Consider the following 17,631-nt stretch of genomic DNA (forward strand, 5'->3'; position numbering starts at 1 on the left):
GTTTTGATTCACATTGGTTTGCGAACCCAAATGAGTTATGTAGAGCTATATCTACATAAATGCCACTTTCTGCTAAAATTAGGTTGATCAAAAATTTGATATAATCGAGACGAACCGAGCAATTAAATTGCAAAAAAAAAAAAATCCAACGCGATGTCGCTCAAACCTCTGCTGTGCCTTTAAATCAGTAGCTCCACCTCCAACACTCCACGTCATCTCAAATCCCAAACAAATATGGCGCGGCCCTCTTCCAGCATTCCTCTCCCCATTCTAATTATTTTTGCGCTTTTTTCACTTCTGATGGCGGTGTTCTGCTTCACCGGTTCGGGCATCTTTTGGCCGCTGGTGTCGGTGACGGTCATGGGCCTCACGATTATGCTTTGCTGCCTATTGAGGCGGCGGGACGGTGACAGCGAGCGGCGGGTGTGCGTGCTGGTGCTTGGGGACATCGGTCGTAGTCCCCGCATGCAGTATCACTCGCTGTCGCTCAGTAAACATGGATTTCAAGTCGCTCTTGTGGGATATTTAGGTAAAATACGGGCATTTATACACCTTCGATGTGCATCTGATTTATGTTCATGATTGCTTTACGTTTAGACAGCCTACCTCACCGAGACGTGTTGAGGGACGACAGGATTCAAATCGTCCCTATTGCAGAAGTCAAAGGCATCAGAGGTAAGCGACTGCCTGTCCTAATTCCTATCAAGGCATATACAAACAAAAAACACACAAATAGGTCATGCTCTGGAACCATGAACTGTGCTGTAAGATGGGCTGACAAAAATATCACAAAAGCCTCCTAGAACACTCGAACTTTATTTCACGTTAATCAGAAGAATCAGAGGCACTTTGTCCCCCCCCCCCCCCCCCTAATTTGAGTTACAGAGGCAATTGGTAAATGGTGTGTGAAGGGGCCGTGTTTTTTAATATTCAAAATATTTCAGGTGGTCCAAAGATTTTGACCTACGTGACCAAAGTGGCCATTCAGTTTGCACAAGTTCTGGTGGTTCTACTGATGCTGAAACCACATGCTCACATACTCATGCAGGTGAGTCACCTGACTCCCGACAGCCAATCCCGACTTGAGGTGATCTCAAGTGCTGATTTACATTTTCTTTTCCCAGAACCCTCCAGGTTTGCCGGGCATGGCCTCGGCGTGGCTAACGTGCGTCCTCCGAGGCAGCCGCTTGCTGGTCGACTGGCACAACTACGGCTACACCATCATGGCGCTCAGCCACGGCCACGCACACCCCCTTGTGCGCCTCGCAAAGTGGTGTGTGTCAGTTTTCTGTAAAATGGTCACATAAATCAAAAACGTAGCTCAAAGTTGATGTTGTTTTCCCGCAGGTACGAGCATGTGTTTGGTCCTCTGGCGTCCCAGCACTTGTGTGTGACCAAAGCCATGAAGGAAGACCTGCACAGGAACTGGGGCATCAAGTAGGAATTGGCACTCATGAATCTTAGCCGCATGCTAACCGTTGAATATATACTATGATTCGTCTTTGCAGCGCGACCACTCTCTACGACAGACCCGCAGACATCTTCAGAGAAACGCCGCTGGAGAAGCGGCACCAACTTTTTGTGAGGCTTTCGCGCGCATATCCCGCCTTTCGGCACAGTAGGCAAGCGCTGCCGTTCAAACAAACATTGTCACATTATTTTGGAACGTCTATTGTCTATTAGCCGCATGCTACTTCACCACAAACTAATATTTGTTTTGTGTTTTCTTTCCATCAGTGATGATGATGATGTTAGGGAGAAGAAAGAGAAGACCGTCTTCTCTGTGCGAGACCTTGACAAGGACACGATAACCTTGAAGCCAGATCGCCCCGTGTTGCTCATCAGCAGTACCAGCTGGACAGGTGCCAAACACATATTCACTGATCTTAAAGGATACGAGCAAATCGGGCTACTGCATTATACACAAGTAGAGAAATAAAAATAATGCTTTTTATGGGTGGTTTGGGACACTCGTCCATTCATTACGTTGTTGTCCCTCCGCAGAGGATGAAGACTTCTCCGTCCTCCTGCAGGCTCTTCAAGGTACTGTAACAACTCTTCTTCACTACAATCAAGTTAATTGTTTGAGTTTCTCCTCCTTGTTCCTGACAGAATACGAAGAGTTCATATTAGCGGGGGAGACTCTGCCGCCGCTCATCTGCGTCATCACGGGTACGATCGGCGTTGACGTTTAATGGTGAGCCGTGATCGACTTGTCCGTTTTTATTTGCGCGTGAAGGAAAAGGTCCTCAGAAGGAGCACTATGTGAAGATGATTGACGGTCTACATTTGGAGCATGTGAAGATCTGCACGCCCTGGCTGGAGGCGGAAGACTATCCTGTCTTGTTAGGTGAGGTTGAAATACACGTAGCACTTTTTAACGTTGGGGTTTGGTGGCATCAATATGGCCTGCAGCCGCTGGTGTGCTTTCTACCAATCCACTGAATAAAAGAGCACCTCAAAGCTTTTTTTTGTTAAATGGTTTGTTTGGTTTTAGGTTGTGCTGACCTTGGCGTATGTCTGCACAAGTCTTCCAGCGGTCTGGACCTGCCCATGAAGGTGGTGGACATGTTTGGATGCTGCCTGCCCGTGTGTGCCATCCACTTCCAGTGGTGAGTTTGCCACCGTAAAGTACAGTTCAACCAAAAAGTAAGGTAATTAGAAAAAAAGGAAGGCTCCTACTTTCATTTGGTTTATTCTTAATCAATTATTTTCTTTAAAAAGCATCTCTTGGTTCCCACACAGCCTAGAGGAGCTGGTGAAGCACGAGTTGAACGGTCTGATCTTCTCCAACAGCCCGCAGTTAGCCCAGCAGCTCAAGGTGACATCTTAATGAAGTGATGACTTGCTCAATTAAAGACAATAAATAAAATCATCTACAAGTATCCTTATCTTTGCATTTCCAGAGTCTCCTGTCAGACTTTCCCAGCTCTGACAGCAAACTGGGCACGTTCAGAAGGAACCTCCGTGCCAGCAGGGGGCAGCGCTGGGACGACAACTGGGACCAAAACGTCCTTCCGCTCTTGTCCTCATTGTCATCTTCTTCTTCTAGGTGAATGTACTGTACAGCTGAGGCCATGTTGAATTGTAACTGAACATTCCACTTTTGTAAATAATAAAAAACTTTATTGACACGCAAACAATTGAACAAGCTCTATTTCAGACTCTCTGTTGTACTCAAAGATGTGATTGACAGCGCCGCTCATCACCCGGTGGCCGATCCCAGCAACACCTGTCAATCAAATGTCATGTCCAGGACACAATTGGCCAATCAGTGTGAGAGACTGCGTCATCTTACTTAGACTGCGCTTGAAGCCGGCGTAAGTCTGCGGATTCCTCACAGTGGAGCAGATGAGAACCTCAGTGGGAACCTGACCACCACCGTGCTTTAAAATCTTGGACAGAAGCTGGACCAGAACCACAACCACGTCAGGATCGTACACCACATCTGCAACACGCATAAAGGAAACAACACACTTGGCAAAGGACATTTTCTGTAGCATCCTGGAACATTTTGCAGTATTGCTGAAGGTCAGACCTGCCGCTATGACCACGTCTGCGCTGATGTCATTCAAGCATTCCTCCGTCACCTTCGTCCAGTCCAGCTCTTGAACGCTGACTCGGGTCCTGCTGGTGCTAGTTTTGTTGAGTCCGTTGATGCTCAAGTTTTCTCTGAGTCTCTGGAGGACACTTTGGTGACAGTCGGTGAAGACGTACGAGGAAGGACCACACGAGCGACACACGGCAACGCCGGTCAGACCCACACCGCTGCCCAGCTCCAGAACATTCCTGCAGCGGAGAATTTCTGGTTCATCAAGTTTAGAGGTGATTTTCGTGTAGATTGTGGTACCTTCCAGCAAAGATCTGCGGGTGATCCAAGGCCCACTCGGCCATGTAAAGGGCCGCCTCCCATGTAACCAGACCCGTCGTCCCCTCTGAGATTAAAGCCACATTCTCCAACAAGCTGACAGGGTCCCCGCACGGCTAAAGAAAACATGGACCCAATTGAGTGTGTGATGTAAGTTTGGTACCATTAAAAAGCTTCTGTATCCTTGATGGGGTCACTTTGGTACCAATATGTAGGTCCGGTATCCCTCGGCCACCTCTTGGGCCGCCACTATCTCCGCCAGAGCATCGTAGAGCTCATCTAGAGGTTCGCATCCTGCTGTCTCCACCTGAAGATGACCATCACCGTGACGATAGCATCCACGTTACCGTAACGGGCGGGACGAGGGGAAGAAAATAATCACCCGTCTTATGAGCTCGGAGAGAAAGCATTTCCTGTATCGTGGCGACGGCGGGAACTTCCGGCACAGTGCGTGAAGACATGTCTGACACAAACTCAATTTTGTGACTTTTCATACCTAAATATTTGTCAAATAGGTGTGTACACCGTTTACCTGTTTGAGAATCTCTAAAATGAGGTCAGATGATTTGCTGCGTTCCAATTCATTTTGTAAAAACTGTAAAATAAAGGAACTATCATTTAGATATTTGATAAAAACAGTGGCACGTGGCTTTCTCATGACTACGCTGGCAAACAACACGATAATGTACATAATAAAAGCTTTCACTCACCATCCAGGGGAATAATACGAGGCGATTGGTGGCGAAAAACCGCGACTGGAATTGTTTAACAATGTCAGCTCTGTTTTGTTTTCTTGAGGGAACGTCTTTATTTAACTCAGCCCGCTCCATCATTCACGTGTCCCTTGTTTACTTCCGTTTCAATCGGAAAATGTATCGCGAGAGTTCTACGCGAGAGTTTATGCGTTCTTGATTAACAACTTTTCTCTGGCGTTCTTAGTGTTTTATAGCCACAAGTCAGAACCATCGGGGGATTGGGGAAACGGGCTTGTCATGATTGAATCTTGCACAACTCACAAACTATTTGCCATATAGTTTGAGACATTACAAATAAATTAAAGCGCATAATTTTAAAACAAAATTGTTGCGATAATGTTATCCCGCCTTTTTGTTGCTGTGTCACTGCGAAAGGAGATAAGTCACTTAACGGTTGGGTGACTCCTTATTTGCTGACAGCAGAAGCAGCAGCACTCACTTGCACTCATTCACTGTGAGTATGAATATATAAATTACTATCAGTTTCTACTAAAGACTCGGAAGCGTTGTGATATTTCATTGTTCCAGAAAGACTACATAGCAACGGATTATTATTATTATTATTATTTTTTTTAAAAAAGGTAAATATTAAAAACAAAAATATTTTATTTGAATGGTTTAATTTTAATACGGAGACTATTTACATTCTCTTTTGAGTGCTGTATGAAAAAAATTCTTGTGGAAAAAAAAAAAATGAACACCAAACTCCGGAGTGTTTTCCTCGTCGGAACTTTTAACGTGTAGGACTGTCAACAAACAAAATGGCCGCCTAACAAATTGTGTTCCTCGAACGGAAGGCGAAACTTTTACGCTTGACAATAAGGTAAAAAAATAAAAAGAAGACAAATATATTTACTGGCGTGATCGTAACTCCACTACACATTTAAACCATTTTATAGTGACACCGAATTCCCGTTTAACTGTCACATTTTGATCTACGGGTGCAAAATCTCACAATGATAATGAACTTGACTTTATATCCCGTACCGTTGAAGTGCTACAGTTATGGAAACTAAATCTATACGGCACGCCTCGTTCTTTATTTTTTCACATATTAGTGTTTTTGAGCTTTAGTACTGTTTAGTGGGCAGGAAATCAATGAAACGTGTGCCTCGGGTCCTGTGCCCTTCACGAAGGACAATAACGAGGACAGTCGATGATGTTATTACATACACACGCCCCAGTATTATTCTAAAAACACTGCCATTTTCATTTGGTCTGTTAAATAGGTTCTGTATCGTTTATGATGGTGATTGTGGTACCACCACGTGGGCAATGATGATATCATTTAATTTCTTGGCTGCTTTTGCAGGTAAAACAGCAGGTGTAGACGAAAGAAGGTGAATCAGTGATGGTTCTGAAGGTGTTCTTCCCTCAATGCTGCAACCGCGCAGCCAGCGGTCTGCTGGTGGGCCGCTGGATTCCGGAGCACGACTCTGCCGTGGTGCTGGCCGTCATCCACTACCCGTTCATTCCCAGCCACGTCAAACGCTACATACAGCAGGTAGGCTACAAGTAGCCTACTGGCGAAACACACAATGCACCATCAACAACTAATATGATTTTAGTCCCAATCCTAGTGCAATTGTTGGTTCCAATTTCAATACTTAGTTCTGATTTTACTTTAAGGCTAGGTCTACCACGTGTACTAGTTCTAGTTTTAAGAGTCATTACTGTGCAATAACATCCCGCTTGCCACACCTTTTTTGTCTACACTGTTTGTACTATGTGTCCTCTCTGCATCCATTGCAGCCTGGTCATCCTAGAAGAGGGACCCTCCCATCTGTGGTCTCTTCTCAAGGTTTCTCATTTCCCCTAGCTGGAGTTTTGAGTTTTTCCTTGCCCTCTTGGGAGTTTAAGATCAGGGGGTGTTTGAGAATATCTTTCGTTCTTCACATGTCCTGAGTGTTGTTGTTAGTCACCTAAATGTTGAACAGAGGCTGTGATTTACCGAAGTCAAATTCCTTGTTTGGCACGCTCAAACATGGCGAATAAAAAACTCTTGAATCTTGAATCTTGAATCTTGAATCACAGTTTTGGTATTAATCCCTGTCGTGTTTTTCTGTGTGCTAGATGGCAGCCGAGAGCCACGTGGAACTGTCTGTGTTGGGCTCGTGGAGTTTACCTCAGGAAGGCGAGGAGGGCATGGATAGCTTCCTGAAGGACCTGAGCACCATGTTCCCCCAGCAACGCTGGCTCCAAATCAGCCGCCGCATGGGCCAGAAAGGCTTCACCTGCCACCTCCTCGGACGCACTCCACCACCAAAAAAGGTGAAGAAGACTGAGGAGGAAGCGGAAGAGGAGAGCGAAGAAGAGGAGGAGAAGGTGATCTTTGTCCACTACGAGCAGAGGAAGGTGATGTTGTCACAGCTTCATCCCGTCCAGAATGGTGTCCCCGAATCCAAAGCTGCTTTGCCGTCCGAGTTGAGACAGGTACAGACACGGTTTGACCCTAGGTTACACTAAATTCAGTCCAATTCATGTTCAAGTTCCACTTTGAGCTATTGTTCTAATCTTAGTTGCAGTCCCAGTTGTAGTTGCTGTTCTTGTTGCTCTCCCAGTTCCAATTTTATTTCTTGTACTTTACTTCTAGTACTTCCATAAGTAATGTTTGTTGTGTTCTATGTTGAGGTATTCTACACGGTGTCTAGCAGTGGCCCCCTATTTTTCTTGGACAAGTATGACGATGGTCCACTGAAGTCCACCCATTGGCAGTCTGACGGTCGAGAGGGAAGCATCATTGTGGAGCTTCTGAAACAGGCCTCTGTGCCGCTCTGCGTGCTCCTCAGCCGAATACTGGCCGTGTGGACTTGGATCTGCAGCATGCGGTCAGAAGAAGGGACATGCTAAGCTTTGCTATACTAACTTGCCTTAGCGTGATATGTGTTGTGTGTCGTTGTGGTCCTCTGCAGGGTCTTTGAAGTTTTCCCGCTACCCTTTCTGTGGTCCAAGTTTTCGTCCTGTGTACAGCTCAGCTACAGGACCCAACACCTCAAGACTCTCAGCTCACCAAAATCGTCCGAGAATCACACACAGTTCATCAGGTTTCACCACTGCTGCCCTTCGTTTCCCTGTCCAATTAATTCCAGCCAGTTGTACTTTGAATTTGTCCTACTTCTCTGTGTGCGTGCAGAAAGGCCAACATGTTTGTTTCCATCCTGATGGATGTGGGTCTGGGTCTGTTGCTGGCCTCCTGGCTCTACAGAGATGACCATATTAGCATGATATCTAACATGCTCGTTCCCACTGCAGACGTAAGACACACTCCAGGCTTGTTTTTTTGAACATGCACTCAACACTAATAGGCAGTCAAGGTTCCGGATCTTGTACGAGTGACTGCACTAATACTTTTTCCACATGGACTTCTACTTGGAGTTTGGATGCCAATTTTAGTTGTAGTTCCAGTTTTGCTTTTTTATCACAGGTACGTAAAACCATCTTTTTCTCTCTGGTTAGCATGTTGCTAAGGAGCTACAGGATCTGCTGCAGTGGCTAATGGGCGCCCCGGCTGGGCTAAAGATGAACCGGGCCCTGGACCAGGTGCTGGGCCGCTTCTTCCTCTATCACATTCACCTGTGGATCAGTGAGTGTACAACACACATACACACACACACACACCATATACATGTTTTTTGTCTTTGTTGTAACAAAACTGTTGTCTGATGTCTCAGATTACGTGCAACTGTTGTCTCCGTTCATGGAGTCCATCCTGTGGTACGGCGGCCTGTCGGCGTGCCTGGGTTTGACCTTTGCCCTCTCTCTGCTGTCCGACATGGTGGCGCTGCTCACCTTCCACATCTACTGCTTCTACGTCTACGGAGCCAGGTCAATAATTCACCTGCAGGGGGCGGGCTTTTCTCACTTCTACCTTCTGTTGCTCTTCAAAGTTCCAGTCATAGTTCTGGTTCTCATTCAAGTGCCTGGCTCCTCGTTTAAGTTTGAGTCCGGCTGCTAATAATGGATTGTGAGGCCGAAAAGAGGCTGCAGTGAATAATGCATCTGCGCCAAAGATAGCCCGGGGCAGTGCTGCATGATGAAATATAATTGCATATTTATTAGCTTTAAGTCTCAATGTTGTAACATGTTGTCTGAATGTGACAGGCTGTATTGCCTGAAGATCTACGGCCTATCTTCGCTATGGCGGCTCTTCAGGGGCAAGAAGTGGAACGTTCTGAGGCAAAGGGTCGACTCCTGCTCCTACGACCTGGATCAGGTAGTGGCGCACGCATATTACTTTGGACACACTACCTACTAATAATTTACAGGGACAATACAGTATGAACGTTATTTGTGTCGTTGTAGCTATTCCTTGGTACGCTGCTGTTTACCATCCTACTCTTCCTGCTGCCCACCACAGCCCTCTACTACTTGGTCTTTGCACTGGTAAGAAAATAAATAAATAAATGATATTTGGCAGGCTTGTGCATCATGAGTGTGCATGTGTTGTCCAGTTGCGTCTGGTGATTATACTGTTCCAGGGCGTCATCCACCTGAGTGTGGATTTCATCAACTCCTTCCCGCTCTTTGCCATCGGCCTTCGCGTGTGTCGTCCGTACAGACTCGCAGGTATACTGTCGTCCCACATTGTTCACGTAATGAACACAAGAACAACGTAATAATTCTGTTGTTGTTATTTCTCGTGTGTGATGGGCCCCACCTGCCATTCAGAGGGTGTGAGGTTCAGGGTGCTAAGTGAGGAGCCCGGAACTGCTCTTCACCTGCTCATGGAGGTCAGTTTTTATTATTTTAATTTCTTTAGAGCATAAAATATAGCATTTTTTTAACCTCCACACGATTATTTCCGGTGAATTTTGATTTCGTTGCTTTTTGTTGTCAGATTAACCCGCTGAAGAGCAGCGCTGTGGTTGACACGTACCGCACGCCCACTTACAGCTGTTACCCCAAGGACTCATGGGGCGCCCTGGCCAAGAAGCTGTTTGTCGGGGAGCTCATCTACCCATGGAGGCACACCAGCACCAAGAGCCACGCCGCCAAGACTGACTAACTGACTGACTAAGCAGCACAAAATGAATAAGTCATGAAATGGAAACAGATGGACGCAGGCAAGAGAGGAAATGGAAACTAAAGTGGTAGCTGCTCTGATCACTACAGCGACCAGTTCTGACTTAGAAAGGCACCAGTTTTGTGATATTTCACTTCAAATGAGATATGAGGGCATAAACACCCCACACTGACTTCCTAACACTCAAATATTTTATGTTAAAAATGTCTACCACCCTGTGATGAAGTTACAGGTGTACCATTTCTCAAACCCTTTTCTTATCTTATTTATTTAACTATTGATATTTTTAATGCTGAAATTGTCATCCAGGTACTTACTCCTTACTGTGTATTGAGCTGCAGAAGTACTATTGTGTATAAAATAAAATAAAAAATAGCAATTATACTAAAAAAATAAAAATTTTTGCAGATGTACTTGTGTGTAAAAAATATGAATTGGATGGTCATTTTAGCCACCACAAAAAATGCTCACACCAGGTCAAGCTCTAATTTTTGTGTGAGAATTTGATTTTTATGTTTTAAATCGAATTAATTGAAGTCTTAATTTAGACCAAATGATGTGAAGTAGACAAGCTGTGATTTTATGCAATTTTTTTATAATTCTATTATAATTATAATTTCTAAGTGTTATTCATATTGTGCCTCTAATGTTATTTTTAGTGTACTGGAATGGAGGAGTTGTCTTATTTGTGACTGATTTGTACTCATTTTTATTGACTTTTCCATAATGCTCTCATGTCGAGCCTTTGCCATTAAACACTCCTCCCAAGAATCTGATAGTTTCCAAACTTTATTCCCTTCAAATGTCTTCAGTCTGGCCATAAACTGACAAGAGTGATATTCCCATCTCATCAATCATTAGTGTATTTTTATGCCTGTATCTCTCACAAAACAACTGATGCTTTTTAAGGAAAATTTGGAGCTTGAACTTTATTCGTATTGTGCATTTCACAAAATGTGCCGCTGTAACAAAGAGATTTACATATAACCTGATAGTACAACCACTGAGGAATTGAAAACAGTTATATATTTCTATATCATCACAAAAACAAAAGATATTTTATAATTCTTGTCATAGTTACTGAGTCTGTCTCTGTTTAAGCCTTAGTGAAACTATTTGCTGGTTTCCTCTTACCTCTGCGTGTTGTTGTTATTGTTGAATTTGATTGACAACTCTCTTTGACCAATGATGGTCTCTCCTTCCACGTTGTAGGAACGTAACAACCAATCATGCGAACATAAAGGCGGGACTTACTGGAAGGTGGGCGGAGTCTTGCAGCTGTCGGAATGTAAAATATATATATATATATATATATATATATATATATATATATATATATATATATATATATATATATATATATATATATGTATGTATTTTTTTAAATAAGTATCATGATTCTGTGTTTGTATTTAGTGTGTGAAATTTTGATAAATTTGGCTGTTTTTACATTATTTTGCGTGTTGTTGACAAGGGTGTTTGAATGGCAGCATCCTCCAACCAATGGTGTCCACCTCTATGAGGAAAGCAACCAATCATGCTAAGGAGGAGGTGGGCGCTCAAAGCTGGAGCGAGTTGCCCAACCGCAATCTGTCAGCTATCCGCAGATCCCTCACAGTCATTCGGCTTGTCTTTACCCATGGCTCGGAAGAATGGAGAAACATGGACGCCACGGATTGACGCGAAGGACGACCACAAATTCGGAGTGGAAGTATAAAAATCCCCGCCGCGGCGCTGTTCTCTCTTGCCCTCACGTATAACGCCGTTCCCTGGATGTGACGGCGGGGCATTCCAGTAATCTTCGTAGCCGGACCAGAAGACGACGAGGCGGCCTGAAGTCAAGCAGACGTCGCTGGAAGTGGAGCCCATCAGGTTAGCATCACCTAGCTCTCTGCTAACACCGGTGTGTATGTTTATTTGCAACAGTTGACTCACTCGCGTAAGTCGGCGTGAATGTGACCGGTGTGGGTGTCCTGGAATAGAATTTAAAAATATATATTTTGTGGCGCATACTCGATGACGTTAGCGGCAGTCAGATGTGGGAAGGATGTTAGCGTGTTAGCTTATGCGGCGGAGGTGTAGCTTGTTGTTCTCGTTAATAATTTGTAAATAGCTTCCCACTAACCGTTTTTAAGGGTGAAACACTCCAATCAGCATAATACGAGTTCAATTCAAGGTTCATAAAAGTGAACTTGTTAATTCGAATAAATTAAATCAAATGTACTTGTGCCGTGCAATATGCATTCTCAAGAACCACACAATTTATGACATTATCTCTTCAATGAAGATGTAAAACAAATGTCACAAAACCCACATTCATTAAACTATTACAAAAGGTTACCAATCAGCCTGAAAAAAGCCAGAAAGTAAAGTTTCTCCAAGGGATAAGACAATAGCTTTCTAAAAACAAACAACATAAAAACACTTTATGGTGTATATATAGTTCAGACAGTGAATGTGATATTAGCCTCCTAAATTCACCTTCATCTGTCTGCACTGGATCACAGACGGTGTCTTTTGCCATTCGATAGTGTTAGACAATTATATTTATTGTTTGCCTCAAGCCCACATCCCATTGGTGAATTGTTGTCAGCCCAGTGCCGCGTTTATTTACAGATGACACATAGGTGTGAAGTCAGCACGTTCCGGCCACCGTGAACATGTTTGTTACGATGCTCTCATCATGGATTTGCTCACCAGGGCTCATGTGAGAGGAGGTCATGGGCAGCCAGGGCAGCCCGGTGAAAAGCTATGACTACCTGCTCAAGTTCCTGCTGGTGGGCGACAGCGACGTGGGCAAGGGCGAGATCCTGGACAGCCTGCAAGACGGCTCAGCCGAGTCGCCCTACGCCTACAGCAGCGGTGAGTCGTTTTTTCTGGACGTAGAGCTGAAATGGTTCACGGATAGGTACCACTTGTGCTTTTGATACATACAATTTCAGAGCTGAAGTCCAAATGTGAGGAAAAGTCAACAGTTAGTCCGACGCCATCTGTCTAAAAGCAAGAAATAGCATTGTGCAACCGCAGTAAATATTTAATCGGCAGGAAATCAGGACAGAAGAAGCAGAAGCTTGTGATTGGGTCAAAATGTCCTTTGGGCTTTTTTTGTTGTTGTTTTTCAGGCAAGAAGCCCACAAGTGGGGTTGTGTTGTGCGCACGTGCGTGTTGTGTTGGTGTTCTTAGTGTGTCAGATGGACCAGTGTCACAGTTACTTCATCTGTGTGATGAAAGAGTTGCTAGGATGTCCCTCCTCGTATGGCGGCTGGAAGCATTTGTTTGCTCAACTACAGGCAGCATTTGTTAGGAGCCGTGAGGTTGAGACCTTTTTCCCATAATCAATGCGTCAATGCGTCATCTACCCGCGAGGCTAGTTTCATACACGCCACGGGTGTCTTCTTCCACATGGTCGCCATCGTCGTCTCTTTGAAGGAGTCGTCCTCTCTCATCTCCCAGAATAGAAGCATCGAGCGTACACATCACAAGAACCATTGATCATCCCAGGATGCGCTCTCTGCAACTGCGCAATGGAATTAGCTCTGCACTCAAGCTCGCAGGATATTGATAGTGGTGATGTTAGCAAGTGGCCGCTAATTGACGTGGAGTCCAAATTACTAGTGTGTCTTACGTTCCTATGCTTAAGTGGCATCAATCAAATTGTTGGACCGAGCTCACATTTTGTTGGCTTCCGCTGACAGTAAAACAAAAAGCGGGAAAACAGTCGTCAGCCTGTGATTCAGGTGTTTGGCCTCAGGTCTTTTCACGCAAGAAAAACCGCAGGGACCGGTTGAGAAGATCCAACAGGGGAGCATGTCCGGACATGAAGCGGCAGGTGCAGTCGGACTGGTTTTCCTTTCCGGCTGTTAAACAAACTTGAAAAATTACAATGCTGCACTGACTGATGACCGCGGCAAGTCCATCCTCACCTTCGCTGCAGTGCTGCATTGTGGGAGAAGTGACAATTGCAATCTTCGTCTGTTTCTTCTTGCAGGCATCGACTACAAGACCACCACTATTCTTCTGGATGGCAGGAGGGTGAAGCTGGAGCTTTGGTGAGTACGACCAAGCAACCTCACTAAGATAAAACGTATTTCAAAGGTATGTTGCATGCCGATGGAGCAGTTCCAACCTTTGGAGTATCGCACTTTGGTGCCTTCCACTTGTCCTGAATTCTTGTTTCCTTCTGGTTTTCAGGGACACGTCAGGACAAGGACGATTCTGCACCATTTTCCGCTCGTACTCGCGCGGCGCTCAGGTGAGACGTCGCACCTCTGGCGCCGTTCTCCTGGATGGCGTTTAATTTCTCCTTCTTGTGCAGGGCATCCTACTGGTGTATGACATCACCAACCGCTGGTCCTTCGACGGCATCGACAGGTGGATCCGAGAGATTGACGAGGTTCCTGAGTTATTGATCTCGCTGCCATCTGCTTAAATTACGCACCACACGGACTCTGTTCGTCTTTCGTTTAGTCAATTGAATTCCATTAAATCTATTTGGGGAATTTATGTATCTCGATTGCTTGATACTATTTTCCGTAATGTCCCTGCATGTATTTCTTTGTGTTTCTTCAGCATGCGCCGGGCGTTCCGCGCATCCTGGTGGGCAACCGGCTGCACCTGGCCTTCAAGCGGCAGGTGCCCACCGAGCAGGCGCGAGCCTATGCCGAGAAGAACGGCATGACCTTCTTCGAGGTCAGCCCGCTGTGCAACTTCAACGTCATCGAGTCCTTCACTGAGCTGTCGCGCATCGTGCTCATGCGCCACGGCATGGAGAAGTTCTGGAAACCTAACCGAGGTGGGTCCCCAATTTCTTTGCCGTGGGACTTGCATCGTGCCACACTTGCAACAATAATAATATACTTGCCATGCTAAGCAAAGTGGTGGCTTGAGGCATGAGTTTAATCCTTTCCATGTCTCCGGTAGTCTTCAGCCTGCAGGACCTGTGCTGCCGGGCCATCGTGTCGTGCACACCGGTCCACCTCATTGACAAGCTGCCGTTGCCCGTGGCCATCAAGTCGCACCTCAAGTCCTTCTCCATGGCCAACGGCATGAACGCCGTCATGATGCACGGACGCTCCTACTCACTGGCCAACCCGGCCGGCGGCTCCAAGGGCAACAGCCTCAAGCGCTCCAAGTCCATCCGGCCCCCGCAAAGTCCCCCGCAGAACTGCACGCGCAGCAACTGCAAGATCTCCTAACTGCCGCTATCCCTTCTCCAACCTGACGGCAGCGACGGTGGGCTAGTGCCAGGCTGGGCCGGGCCGGGCCGCCAAGCCTTTGGCACCAAGCTTTGACGGGAGAACGAGTCAGACGTGTCCGAGAGTCCCGCTGCTCCGGCCCGCCGCCAGTCACGTGAGAGACAAAAGGAGTTTTCTCCGCTTGTACAGACAGACGCGCGCTCATCGAGTGTCTCTGTTTTGTTTTGTTTTTTCTCCTTTCTTCATACGTCTTCTTATCTGCTTTGGAAATAAGCTACAAGTCGTTCCACTTTGGGAAACGGCCTCACACACAAGCACATGCGGAAAAGCTCTTTGGCCTCATGCGTGTCGCACGCCCGCTTCCACACAAGCACTTTCACGCACGCTTGAGACTGGTGACACACTCTTTTGCGTACACGTCCTGAGAACAATTTTCATATACTGTACATGTCACACACTCTCTCGCTCGCACTCACACGTCATATTCTCCTCTCACATTTAGACTGTCTTTACACACAGTCATTTACTCACATGTAGTCACCTTCACACACACAAACCTGTACACACTTGCGTCGTCGCCTCAGACACTTGGAGCGCCTCGTCGTAGCAGCCTTCGCATGTAATGCGATTGGAGCAAACGAGTCCTGACTTGTTCCCGGTCCCGACCTGTGACGAGCAGGCTTGTTAGCGCGTCTGAAATGGGAACAATTGGCTGCACCAAGCTTCCATTTTCTTACTCTTGTGCAGCTTGTGACTTTTTCGGGTCCCTCACGGTTGTTTCGAACGTGACACAAGAGATGGACTCCCGTTGATTTCCCCTTTATTTTGTTAACTTGACTTGCCTACTGCGACTGCTGCGACTTGCGCTTCGCCCCTTTTTAGACCACTACACCTGCCTCCCTTCCTCCAAATCTGGCTAAAATTATCTCATGTTGGGGTTGGGAAAGGTTTTTTTTAGAGACAGGGAGTCGTCCTAGTGTGATGGATTTGAGGTACGTTGCGCAAATGCGCCGTTCAGCCCCCATTAAATTTTTATCATGGCAGTTTTTCTTTTTCTTTTTAAATCTCACCGTGGAGGCGATTCACTCAGAAGCGTGTTGCCATGTGTCATAACGTGTATTTTAAATTATTATACGACAGTGTCCCCCATAATTCAATTGACTCTCTGCTCATATGGAACGGTTACAGTTCCACTAAGCACAAGTTCAGAACTAGGACTATTTTCAGCAAGAGTTTGTGAGGCCCGATCGACCAATTTGGTTGCTTGTGGCGTTCTATTTTAAGACGGGAGCACTGGGAATAATTCAGGTGAGAAAACTGGCAAGCGTGACCCTTTTGCTGCGTAGTGATTAGCAAGAAGGCAAACGAGCACATGATTCCAAACGCAGCCCGAGTCTTTTGATGTCGGCCTGGCGCCATCCCGTGATTCATTGCTGCTGAATAATGGATGCTCCTTGCTTGCATCTCAGGAGGGCGTCTTCGTCGCCGTTGTCGTTGGTGCTCTTGCTGCAGCTTCTCGCTACGCTTTCATCTTCCTCCTTCCTCAATTCACTCACTGTCTTGCCACCATTTTATCCAACAGCAACGCCACCTCCTCCTCCAGCGTTAGCAGATCATGTCAGTGTTTTATCACTTGTATTTTGAGGGTTTTTTTCAGCGTGGCTCTTGTCCATTTAGGCCTCATATCAAATTCAAGATCCCAGGCCCAGATCTGGTTTTTTTTTTGGGCCCCACTAAAGCAAATCAAGTGTATCTAATGCATGTCATTTGCTAAATTCATTTGTTCTCCTTTTGGTAGGAAATGTTGATGGAAAATGCAAATTTTAGTACAACAAAATGAAAATTTGGATGGATGAATGTAACATCAGTCGGCTTTGGTGAAGCAGCCTGAGGTTGTAATCCCACACTGAAAATGTTCCAGGCACAAGTGTGTGGTGGATTTTTGTGTTTGGAGTGGCACTCCTGATGTTGGGAATGTGTTTCCTTCCTTCCTGCCAGCCCTTGCTACCGCTTTTCCACCGGCGGCACAACATGCACAAAATGAGAGGGAAAAAAAAAAACATATCTTCAGATAATTCATGTACGACTTTATTTTCTACCTGTGACATAAAACAACCACTATTCTTTTTTTTTTTTTTTTTTTTTTGCGTTGTGTTGTTTTATATGCCCTGAGTTCCCGACTCTGGATGAAGTGTAAGATAGACTAGCAGCAAATGGAACAAATGTTTTTGTGCCACTTGAGTTTTTCGAATTGGGCTCAGTGACGTTGCCAAGAATTCTAGAAGAGTGTTTCTCTCTGTTTATATGCAGGAAAAGAAAGAAGCATTGTTGTTGCTGACTAATGGACTAAAAAGGATTTTTGTTTTTTTAAATCTTTGTGTGTATGCACGACCTCTTTCCCTGAGATTCTAAATGACTTGAGAAAAGGGTGCACGATGGAACCGCTTCAGGGGATGCCCTCTGATTGGCTTTGTGTCAAGAAACAGTGTTGTAAAATGGATTTAAACACTATTTTGGGGCTGAAAGCTGCTGAATCTGAGATATTAATGCGTGTGTGTGTGTGTGCGCGCGCGTGTGTGTTGTGTGAGTGACAAACTGAAACATTTTCTTTTTTTAAATTATTGATTGTACAGTTTCAACGCTGTGAGGGTTTGAAGAGACTTTTTCACAAATAAACAATTGAATGTTAAAGTTGAAATGTGGACTAAGTATTTCTTGTTGTTTGAATATCTTCATGCAACTGTAAACAAAATAGTTTTCACAGTGGAAGATACAGAGGACAGTGAGATG

At 45.4% G+C, this 17,631-nt stretch overlaps 4 protein-coding genes across 5 annotated transcripts; 3 read left to right on the top strand and 1 right to left on the bottom strand.

The window, feature by feature from the left end:
- The first annotated feature begins 112 nt into the window (after window positions 1–112).
- Window positions 113–3,151, top strand: alg1 (ALG1 chitobiosyldiphosphodolichol beta-mannosyltransferase). Its single transcript, XM_049744432.1, has 13 exons — window positions 113–529; window positions 598–675; window positions 945–1,048; window positions 1,125–1,273; window positions 1,348–1,437; window positions 1,509–1,622; window positions 1,738–1,862; window positions 2,005–2,043; window positions 2,113–2,172; window positions 2,240–2,350; window positions 2,498–2,612; window positions 2,746–2,821; window positions 2,907–3,151. Exons 1-13 carry the CDS (start codon window positions 235–237, stop codon window positions 3,054–3,056), a joined length of 1,506 nt encoding a protein of 501 aa, XP_049600389.1. The 5' UTR covers window positions 113–234; the 3' UTR covers window positions 3,057–3,151.
- Window positions 3,105–4,759, bottom strand: eef2kmt (eukaryotic elongation factor 2 lysine methyltransferase). The gene is made up of 8 exons (XM_049744434.2): window positions 4,579–4,759; window positions 4,401–4,463; window positions 4,251–4,331; window positions 4,074–4,175; window positions 3,851–3,984; window positions 3,539–3,789; window positions 3,299–3,448; window positions 3,105–3,232 (listed from the first exon to the last, which is right to left on the bottom strand). The coding sequence occupies exons 1-8, from the start codon at window positions 4,699–4,701 to the stop codon at window positions 3,126–3,128; spliced, it is 1,011 nt and encodes a 336-aa protein (XP_049600391.1). The 5' UTR covers window positions 4,702–4,759; the 3' UTR covers window positions 3,105–3,125.
- Window positions 4,760–4,822: 63 nt separating this feature from the next.
- pigq (phosphatidylinositol glycan anchor biosynthesis, class Q) lies at window positions 4,823–10,417 on the top strand. Of its 2 annotated transcripts, none has more exons than XM_049744430.2 (13): window positions 4,823–5,077; window positions 5,936–6,127; window positions 6,697–7,056; window positions 7,255–7,451; window positions 7,536–7,667; window positions 7,757–7,877; window positions 8,080–8,206; window positions 8,295–8,448; window positions 8,725–8,836; window positions 8,926–9,006; window positions 9,075–9,189; window positions 9,292–9,353; window positions 9,461–10,417. In XM_049744430.2, exons 2-13 carry the CDS (start codon window positions 5,975–5,977, stop codon window positions 9,626–9,628), a joined length of 1,782 nt encoding a protein of 593 aa, XP_049600387.1. In that variant the 5' UTR covers window positions 4,823–5,077; window positions 5,936–5,974; the 3' UTR covers window positions 9,629–10,417. The 2 variants fall into 2 exon arrangements, with proteins under 2 accessions (XP_049600387.1, XP_049600388.1); XM_049744431.2 differs by lacking the exon at window positions 4,823–5,077 and adding an exon at window positions 5,356–5,446.
- Window positions 10,418–11,205: 788 nt separating this feature from the next.
- On the top strand, window positions 11,206–17,539 carry rab40c (RAB40c, member RAS oncogene family). The gene is made up of 7 exons (XM_049743844.2): window positions 11,206–11,518; window positions 12,347–12,508; window positions 13,635–13,695; window positions 13,838–13,898; window positions 13,962–14,039; window positions 14,216–14,438; window positions 14,567–17,539. Exons 2-7 carry the CDS (start codon window positions 12,367–12,369, stop codon window positions 14,839–14,841), a joined length of 840 nt encoding a protein of 279 aa, XP_049599801.1. The 5' UTR covers window positions 11,206–11,518; window positions 12,347–12,366; the 3' UTR covers window positions 14,842–17,539.
- Window positions 17,540–17,631: the final 92 nt, after the last annotated feature.

Source organism: Syngnathus scovelli, chromosome 16 (genome assembly GCF_024217435.2).
Source record: "Syngnathus scovelli strain Florida chromosome 16, RoL_Ssco_1.2, whole genome shotgun sequence".
In the NCBI taxonomy this organism is placed as follows: Eukaryota; Metazoa; Chordata; class Actinopteri; order Syngnathiformes; family Syngnathidae; genus Syngnathus; species Syngnathus scovelli.

Coding starts and splice junctions, on each gene's coding strand:
- alg1 (XM_049744432.1), top strand. CDS start 235: ATGGCGCGGCCCTCTTCCAGCATTCCTCTCCCCATTCTAATTATTTTT. Junction 530..597: donor CGCTCTTGTGGGATATTTAG/GTAAAATACGGG, acceptor CTTTACGTTTAG/ACAGCCTACCTCACCGAGAC. Junction 2,173..2,239: donor GCTCATCTGCGTCATCACGG/GTACGATCGGCG, acceptor TTGCGCGTGAAG/GAAAAGGTCCTCAGAAGGAG.
- eef2kmt (XM_049744434.2), bottom strand. CDS start 4,701: ATGATGGAGCGGGCTGAGTTAAATAAAGACGTTCCCTCAAGAAAACAA. Junction 4,464..4,578: donor TCGTATTATTCCCCTGGATG/GTGAGTGAAAGC, acceptor TTTATTTTACAG/TTTTTACAAAATGAATTGGA. Junction 4,332..4,400: donor TTTTAGAGATTCTCAAACAG/GTAAACGGTGTA, acceptor AGTTTGTGTCAG/ACATGTCTTCACGCACTGTG.
- pigq (XM_049744430.2), top strand. CDS start 5,975: ATGGTTCTGAAGGTGTTCTTCCCTCAATGCTGCAACCGCGCAGCCAGC. Junction 6,128..6,696: donor TCAAACGCTACATACAGCAG/GTAGGCTACAAG, acceptor TCTGTGTGCTAG/ATGGCAGCCGAGAGCCACGT. Junction 7,878..8,079: donor TGCTCGTTCCCACTGCAGAC/GTAAGACACACT, acceptor CTCTCTGGTTAG/CATGTTGCTAAGGAGCTACA.
- rab40c (XM_049743844.2), top strand. CDS start 12,367: ATGGGCAGCCAGGGCAGCCCGGTGAAAAGCTATGACTACCTGCTCAAG. Junction 12,509..13,634: donor GCCCTACGCCTACAGCAGCG/GTGAGTCGTTTT, acceptor TTCTTCTTGCAG/GCATCGACTACAAGACCACC. Junction 13,696..13,837: donor AGGGTGAAGCTGGAGCTTTG/GTGAGTACGACC, acceptor TCTGGTTTTCAG/GGACACGTCAGGACAAGGAC.